This window comes from Drosophila grimshawi, unplaced genomic scaffold, assembly GCF_018153295.1.
Source record: "Drosophila grimshawi isolate 15287-2541.00 unplaced genomic scaffold, ASM1815329v1 contig_44, whole genome shotgun sequence".
Lineage (NCBI taxonomy): Eukaryota > Metazoa > Arthropoda > Insecta > Diptera > Drosophilidae > Drosophila > Drosophila grimshawi.
In genome coordinates, this window is record NW_025063240.1 from 10098560 (window position 1) to 10107004 (window position 8445).

The 8445-nt window shown below is 41.3% G+C and overlaps 1 protein-coding gene across 1 annotated transcript; it reads right to left on the minus strand.

Moving 5' to 3' along the window:
- Positions 1-1216: 1216 nt before the first annotated feature.
- On the minus strand, positions 1217-5660 carry LOC6556463. Its single transcript, XM_001984645.3, has 3 exons — positions 5549-5660; positions 3828-4308; positions 1217-2870 (listed from the first exon to the last, which is right to left on the minus strand). Exons 1-3 carry the CDS (start codon positions 5658-5660, stop codon positions 1217-1219), a joined length of 2247 nt encoding a protein of 748 aa, XP_001984681.1.
- Positions 5661-8445: the final 2785 nt, after the last annotated feature.

Consider the following 8445-nt stretch of genomic DNA (forward strand, 5'->3'; position numbering starts at 1 on the left):
TCCACCTGAACTAACTCTGGGGGCCACTTTTGCTGCTGCTGCTGCTGCTGCTGCTGCTGCCGCTGCTGCTGCTGGTGCTGCTGCTGCTTCTTCCGCCTGGAAATTAATTGCGGCATAAGCCAAACATTTTGCGAGTCAATGTACGTAATTTGAAAATCGTGCCAAAATAGTTGCAAAGCCAATTGCTGTGACTGGCTGCTTGCTGCTGGCTGCTGGCTGTCTACAGACTCGCTACAGGTGCAACGGCATCGCTTGGGTCTAACGATATGACACCCCCGCAAAATGCTTGACTATCTGTAAATAAGTATTCGTATTCGTATTCGGATTTGTATTTCTATTCGCATTCGCTGGCTGGCTGGCTGGCTGGCCGTCTTGCCTTGCTTGTTGCTCTCAGCTGTAGTCATTTGTCTGCATGTCGCTTTGTTGAATTGTCTATTTGTTTGCCAAAAAGTGCCAGTAAGACAAGTTGTTGTTGTTGTTGTTATTGTTGTTGGTGTTGTTGGCGTTAGTGCTAGTGTTAGTGTTGTTGCCTGAAAGCAATTTCATTTGTTGCCTTGCCGCTGCTGCTGCGACTGCTGCTGGTACAACAAATTACTATCATTGCTGTTAATAGTTCATTAAGTCACGGACGGCAGACGTGGCGCATGTGGTACGTGAAACATGAAACATAAAACGGACATAAAACTGCAAAAACGAAATTTCAAGTGGCAGAATAATTGAGTGAACGGCCAAAAAGATAAACAATTCAATTTTTGTTATTAAGTCATCAGTTAGACAAACAGATGACCGGCACATGAAATTTAGCTAAATTATCATAATAAATAATGCAAGATACTGCTTGTTATTGTGATTTTATTTTAATAACCAAGCAATTAGTTATTTTCTATTGCTTTCGTTAAAAGTTAAACAGTTTTGAGGTATAAAAATCGTTGGGTTTCTTATTTTAACAATTCTATATAGGTCGTATTTGGTTAGTATTATTATTAAGCAAATTCTGTTAAGATCTAAATGGCAGTTGCTAAATTACTTTCATTTTAGCAGTACAAATTAAAGAAGAAGTTAAATTTATAAAATATAATATCAAAAAATATATAACTATGGTGTAATGTTTACTAAAATTGTTTTTATAAAGTTGAGTTAAAATAACAATTCTGTTTTGCTCAAAGAATAAGGAATTATCATATTCATTAGTACATTTCTGAATAAATATATACAACTATTTCATCACAAATTCATTACAACAGATTTCACAACGTTCGAGCAGTTCATGGGCTGTTTTAGCCGGAGATGTGAGCTCCACAATACCACATCCGGAGAATATTGGCATCTCCTTGCGGTCCGCTTTGCGTCTAATCCAGGGCGAAGTGCGTCGCGAATCCAGCAGCACTGCGGGATTTGAAATGCGTTCCATTTGCGAATTGGAGGATCGCATTGAATGCAGTGTTGTTGTCGAGCCACGCCAGTCGGCCAAACGGGCCAGAGCTGCCTCCAAATCGCTGTCATCATATTCTGTCATCACAACCTGATCGGGGGAGAGGGATGCAGCGCTGGGCGTATTTAGATGACTCAATGGTCTTATGACTATCTCTGTGCTGCTGTTCGAAGAGAGTCGCGATGATGCACGCGATATAGATGGCGACTTTGTCTTGGGGTTGCTCGTGGTATAGATTGAGGAAGCTCTGGGCTGAGTCCTTGATGGAGTGCGTTGCACACAGACTACTTTCTGAGGTGTCGCTGTTGGTGTTGTATTTGTCTTTGGCAATGTAAGTCGCCTTTCCTCATGCGTGTCTATCGACGCAGATCTCAGAGCTGCTGGCAACTGTTCCGCATTGAGCCTTGATGGCGTGATTGTGGGCGTGGCTTGCGTGACAGTTGATTTGCTGTGCCTGCGTGTTTCCGCTGGCTCTGCAATAAAAGATGCGGCACGCGAGGCCAAAGGCGATGGCATTTTGTTGAAGCCTGCTGAAGCATGTTCCGTGTGTGACTTGGCGGCTGCTGAAGGGCTGCGCAGCAATGAGGTAACTGTTAAGGGCGTGGCCAACAGCAGCGCCGTGCTTATGTCACTTGATGAGTTAAACAATGATTTAAACATCTCACTTGGTCTCTCTTCTTTGCCGGCTTTGATGCTGGATTTTATTGGCTTGGCGTTGTTGCCGAAGACTTGAGGTCTTATGGGTTCAATTAGGGGCTTAGAGGCAGTCGTTTCCTTCTTCTTGGGCAAGATGCTCAAATGTGAGGTAGATCTTGCTGGCTGTATATTATGAACTTCTCGAATAGCACGATGTCCAAATCCTGCAACCATGCTTCTCCTTCTAACTGGACTATAAGTGCTGAGGGGTTCCTCGGGCAACACAGCTGGCTGCTCTCGGGCCCAAAGCGAACGACGTCCATTGAGCGCGGAGCCGACACGACCAGCGCCAGCGCGGCTTGTAATTGGAAGACTGATGCGTTCGCGATGTGGATTAAAGTCAAAGGTCCGCATGGTGGTGCCGCCCACATTCGAGAGCCGGGAACTGGCACGCGACACACTGCCCGGCTGCTCAGAGCCCACGAACTTGGCATAATCACGGTGGCCCCGTCGGGTGGGCGGAGCCGGTGTCAAGTGGCCGCTGGACAGGTCCGACTGTGACTGGGAGGCGCTCGACATTGAGTTGCCATCGCTGAAGTGGCCATCGCGATGGCCAGGCTTATCCCTCATGCTGGTGTAGTCTTTGTAGACGGAAAATTGATTTTTGGTACGCGCAAAACTCTCATAGGGCCTGAACTTGCGACTCTTGGCCAACTGATCGGCAAACTTCTCCCATTCGGTGGTATTTGGACGGCGTTGCTCCTCTTCCTCCTTGTCTTTGCTTCGATCCCACTGACTGCTGCTGTGGTGTGTGCATAAGTATTGTGTGTATACGTGTTTGTGTGTGTTTGTTTGTTAGTAAGTATAATTTGTTGCTACAGTTTTTTTTTTAGGTACTTTGCTTAAAAAACTCTTGCCAAATTGATCATGGTTATAAAAAATTAATGACTGTCTGTGGATCGTCTGCTATCTGCATTATTCGACTGCATAGCAAGAACAGAATAACAAATCATTAGCCTCAGAAAAACTTTACAGAAATATAACGTCTTAGTTACAGAGATAATTCCAAATTGCAGTCAAATCAAATTTCTTAAAGTGTTAATTAAAAAAAATAAAAATGAGTAGTAAACTTAAATTTAAATAATTTGTATAGAGAAGTTTTCAAGGTTATCGAGACATCCGCATTCAAAAGGGTGTAAAAATAACAAGTAAAATAATCATATTTTACATTTCTTTCAGACACTTAATTTATAATTATCAAGAGTCTTTTTTACAAACTTCCACAGGCCAATGTTGTATTATTTAGTGTGTGTATATATGACTGATGTATAGATAAATATATATTTAAATATTACCAATACTACGTACAAGAGTTGCTGTTGTTGTTCTTGTTAGCTAGCTAGTAATTGCTAGATCGCCATAATAAGAAATGCAGAGTATATGATATGTACATAGAGATAAAAGTTATTTATTTACAATTTACATATATTTTTGGATAGAGAGAGAGAGAGAGAAAGAGAGTAGTATATATGTATATATATATATAGAAGATAAATATATTATTTTATATAGTTTATAGTATGATAAGTATTTACTTCGACTTCGATAACTACAAAACGATAAATACAAAAGCTATACTACAAACTACGCGATAGATTATGATGCATCAGAGGGTGCAGCAGAGATTCTACGGTTTTGATTCAGTGGCACTACGTGGCTCAATGCAGCGTGGCTCTATGTGCTCACTAGGCTTACTTACTCCTCCACGGTTGCCGCCACAGTTGTTGCTGCAGTCTCCTCTGTGCTTGCCACCACAGTGGCAGCCACAGTGGCCGCCACAGCGGCAGTCGCCTCGCTGCCCACTTGGGTGCTCAGCTCGGCCATTTCCTGCAGCGATGGCTTGGGAGTTGGTGGCGCCTCCTCCTCATTGTCCGCACTGTTTGCCAGCGCTCGCTCAATCTCCGGCTCTGGCGTCGACGTCTTCAGACTGTCCGCATCCCCATCGAGTGCTGGTGTTGGTGCTCGTGATGCACTCGTTGCCACATGCTTCGCATCCGTATCCGCATTCGCATCTGCTTTTGTCTCCAGATGCAGTCCCTCCATCACTTTGTGCTTGACTTCGTCCAGTGCGTCTGTGCCATCCTTGAACGCAGTGCCCAGCTCATTGGTAATGCCCGCCACTGCTGTGCTTACTGTCTCCTTTGCCGTGTCAACTGTTGCGCCAATCGCTTGTGTCGCATCTGGAAAAGAGACAAATTCGTAAACGTTTTGTTAACACGCACTTTTTATAGTACATGTGTGTTTTGGGCGTATTGATTAATTGGCCTTTAGTCGGTCGTTAACCTGTCTGTCAATCAAACAAACTGCATTCAATCGATAGACGGCGACAAAATAAAATCAGTTTTGGTGGAGGCGATACCCTGTGCATAGCTAGCCTAATTGTCTCTGAAATAATACAAGTTCTAAATAGAAATAATACTTGCTATATACTACATAAAATATATATATAAATACATACTTATTTCCATGTGTATATATTCCAGGATGAGCACATTTTTCAATTTCATTACAGCCATATCAATACTACATATCAATCAGCGTACAGGGTATATAATATTTATTGTTTGTGTTTGTGCCTCTGGTTGCCATTAGGCTTCCAACCTACTGATTAGATGTTAATCGTGTTGGAAATATTAACGAATACAAAATGAATTAAATACATTTTGTTGAGATAGACTTTAATCAGCTTTAAATATGAGACAAATTGGCTTTAGTTTGATTAGGCTGCAAAGTTAATTCGGCGTGACTCTGACTGCGTGTAGCAGGTCTACAATTAGTCGGGTTTTCCATGTAATTAAATCTTATGAATTTGCGTAATTTGGCAAAGTGAATCAATCAATCAATGTGCTAGCAAAATGCCACTAACGCGTTTATGTAAATTTTTACCTATGCATATTATTTAAAATAGAAGCAGTGCGCTCCAATTTGCTGAACTCTGCTCGGTCACGCAATAAACTCATTTTTCTTCATATGCTTTTAATATAAATATGTAAATAAAATATGTACATATAAAAGTGTATTAAGTACGTTGTCCTTGTAAGCACGTACACATACGCCGCAGCTACTCATAAAAGTGCTGAAAGGAAGGACACGCAGCTTTTGTTTTGGGTTTTTTTTGTTTTCTTTCTTTGCGCTGCTTGCTCAATTGTCCCTAATAAGTTGGCATTACATTTGGGCCAGGCTAATAATGAGCAACGTGTATTCAATAAACCAACTGGCCAATGATAGGTTTGGTGTCAAGGGCCAACAGTAACTTTATTAGGATAATGTATAATATTTTCGATTGATTTGCCGACACGCACTTATGCAAATATTAAGTATACGTAAACTGTTTAGCATTTGTGGGCCGATTGCACCCGTTTTATTATTAAGAAATGCGCTTTTTAAATGCCAAACAGACAAACACAAGCATACACACACCTTCAACGGCGGCTTCGCCTTGCTTCTTGACATCGCTTGCCACATGAGTGGCGGCTTTTAGCATTTCACTGCCTGCAGTTGCCACCATTGGAGTGCTGCTAGCACAGCCCATTGCTATAGGTGTTGTATATATATAGAACTACAAGTTGCTTAGTTTTTTTCTTGGTTTTCTTTATTGCAGCCACTAAATGTACAAAATTGAAATCATATCGAAAGCAAAAGTGATATATATGAACACAAAAAAAAAAGAACTTCAAATATGAACGGAACACAACGCGCCCGCCTTTGGTCACGAACTAAACGCAACTGAACTGACCAAAAAGGATAGAACCATAGGATAGGGTCAGTTAGCCAAGTCCACTCAGTCAGGTGAAGCATGAGTAGCTTTACCTTGGTCAGAACGCAATAGTTATAGCAATAGCAACAGCAATGTCAGTACAACGGCTACCTACCTACTTACACATACACAACAAGTACTCGTTGTGCTGTGGGGCACGCAACAGGACCTCGGCTTAGAGCATTTGGCCATTTGAGTGTAGGCTTGTGTGCGTTTGGCACTTCAAGTAAACCAAATTGTTGAGGTCATGCGCGTTGTGTGCATATTGATAGGCCAAAAGGGTTTCACTTCAGTTGCTCCTGCTGTTGCTGCTAAACAACAAAAACCGACTATCTTCGATACGCCGAAGATTACATACACTTGCAGGCGACTTTATAATTTCATTATATACATACAAAATAAACGAATGATTGTTAATATGGTAACAAAATGATATACCGATCGATTCGGCCTGTTTCATCATTTATATCAAGTTTAAGCATTCAAAACTAGGAAAGCAGACGGATAGCTTGACATGACTATATCTACGCGAATGGTAATATTGCTGATAAGAAATATATTCTATTTTGTGTAGAGGAAGTCTCCGTCATTGCGTTACAATCTGCACAACAAAATGAAACTAACCTGAAGGGTATGATAAGTGTAGAAACTAAAATAGGCTAAATATGAGTAACTCGCATAGCACTTGTAGCGTGCCTAGATGGCGTGTCTGACTACGCTTTGACCTGCCGATAGATGGCGTGCCTTTGAAATTCGACACACATAAATGTATGCGTATGCATATGTACATGTGTATGTGTGTGTGTGTGTGCGTGTGTGCGTGCGAGTATAATCAGTCAAAAGCTTTTTAGTCTAGCATATGACGTAGTTTTTCACTTGTTGGTCTAGTTTGTGTTGGTCTACAGAAAAATAATACAAACACCAAAATGATTTCTAAAATGGCATTGATTTTGAAAATCTGTGTAACTGTGTAAAATTTGGAACTGTCCGCAAGTGACTTTTGTGAGATAACAATTTGACATTAACACCACCAACCAGAATCGTGGGCATAGTTAGTCAACACCATTGAATGCTTCGTTTATTTTGATTTGCCTCGTTTTAATAGATAAAGTGTGTCTACAGTTCTTGGGCACCCCCTTCTATTTATTTTGTCTTTCCATTATCTTTAAATGTTTTTGCTTAGTACTTTTTATTCCTAAGCATTTTGGCTATTGTCTTCTGTGCCAGTTAGCCGTACAGCTACAGTGAAACCCACACAGAGACACAGAGGAACAGCTTAAAAAAAGATCTCGATCTTCACGATGGTGGATGCCAGTTAAGATTTGCCACGTAGCGTTGCGTTGTTCTTTTTGTCGCTGAACATTTACGAAAATTGATTTTTGATTTATATTTTGGCTTGTTGTTTTTGTTGGTTTTTTTTTGCGATCGTCGCGACGTCCGTCGATTTAAGGCTGACTGAGTGAGTTGGTTGGTTGTTTGGTTGTTTGGTTAGTTGGTTGGCTGCGTTGGCTTTTCAGCTGGCTGGTTCGACGAATGGGTTTTTGCTCGTGATTTATGTCAGTCAGAGGCAGTGACAGCGCTTTTCATGAGCCAATAAAGTTGTCCATGTCGCTTTGTCATATTCATATATCATTGCCATACACCCGGCGACTTATGTCACATGTTCCACTCCGATTTTCGACTCCATCTCCATCTCCATCTCCAACCCCAACTCCAACTCCATCTGCATCGCCGGCTTGAAATGCGAATACAAATATGAGTGCTCTATTGGAGAGCCTGCGTATAAGCGAGGCTTAAGTGCACGATCGAATTGTGGACGGTTGGATGGATGGATGGACGGGCAACAAGGGTGACAAAACACAATTTGGACGTTGCGAGCTGAACACTCAAAAACTCGCATATAAATCAGCGCACGCAGCTGGCCAAGACTCGCTGCGGTTCATTAGACTTCAGCTGTTGGCTCCCATGTCTGTCTGACGTTAATTACATAAGCTAAGCGGCGCTTAATTATGTGCTCAACAATAGCGCCAAAAGTGCTCAAAACTCACATGATGTAATGGCCCCCTCCCGGTACCAAACGGTATGCGAAAGTTGATTGTTGTTATATACCCTTGACGGCTGGTTACCTTAACTTGTTAGCAATGCTTGATGTTGTTGAACAACAACAAAAAATCCACCTGTTTTACAGTAGCAACCATAAATCACTTGGCGGAATTCCAATCCAAATGAATTGCAATTGTGAAACTACGAGATTTGATTGGTAGCAAGAATATTTCTATTTCATCCTCTCAGAAATCAAACAAACACTTGAAAGCTCACGAATAGTTTTTCATTGAGATGGGAAAAATACTCAAATCGAGTTACAAATATTAAATTTCACTTTGAATTGAGCACATGACTTACATATATTTTAGAAAACTTTCGATTTGATTGTATGACACACGTTTCGGCACTCAAATCATATTCAAGGGTATTACATTTTCAGCATGTTATTAATCAGTTTGATAAATTTGGTGCCTTGGTATGCGTATTCACTTTCAATACTCCCAAGAATAATGGC

What these genes read in the sequence shown, in the direction of transcription:
- LOC6556463 (XM_001984645.3), bottom strand. Translation starts at nt 5,660, where the DNA reads ATGGGCTGTGCTAGCAGCACTCCAATGGTGGCAACTGCAGGCAGTGAA. An exon ending in AGGCGAAGCCGCCGTTGAAG is followed by an intron (nt 4,309 to 5,548) that starts GTGTGTGTATGC and finishes TCTCTTTTCCAG; the next exon opens with ATGCGACACAAGCGATTGGC. An exon ending in GTGGCGGCAACCGTGGAGGA is followed by an intron (nt 2,871 to 3,827) that starts GTAAGTAAGCCT and finishes CACACACCACAG; the next exon opens with CAGCAGTCAGTGGGATCGAA.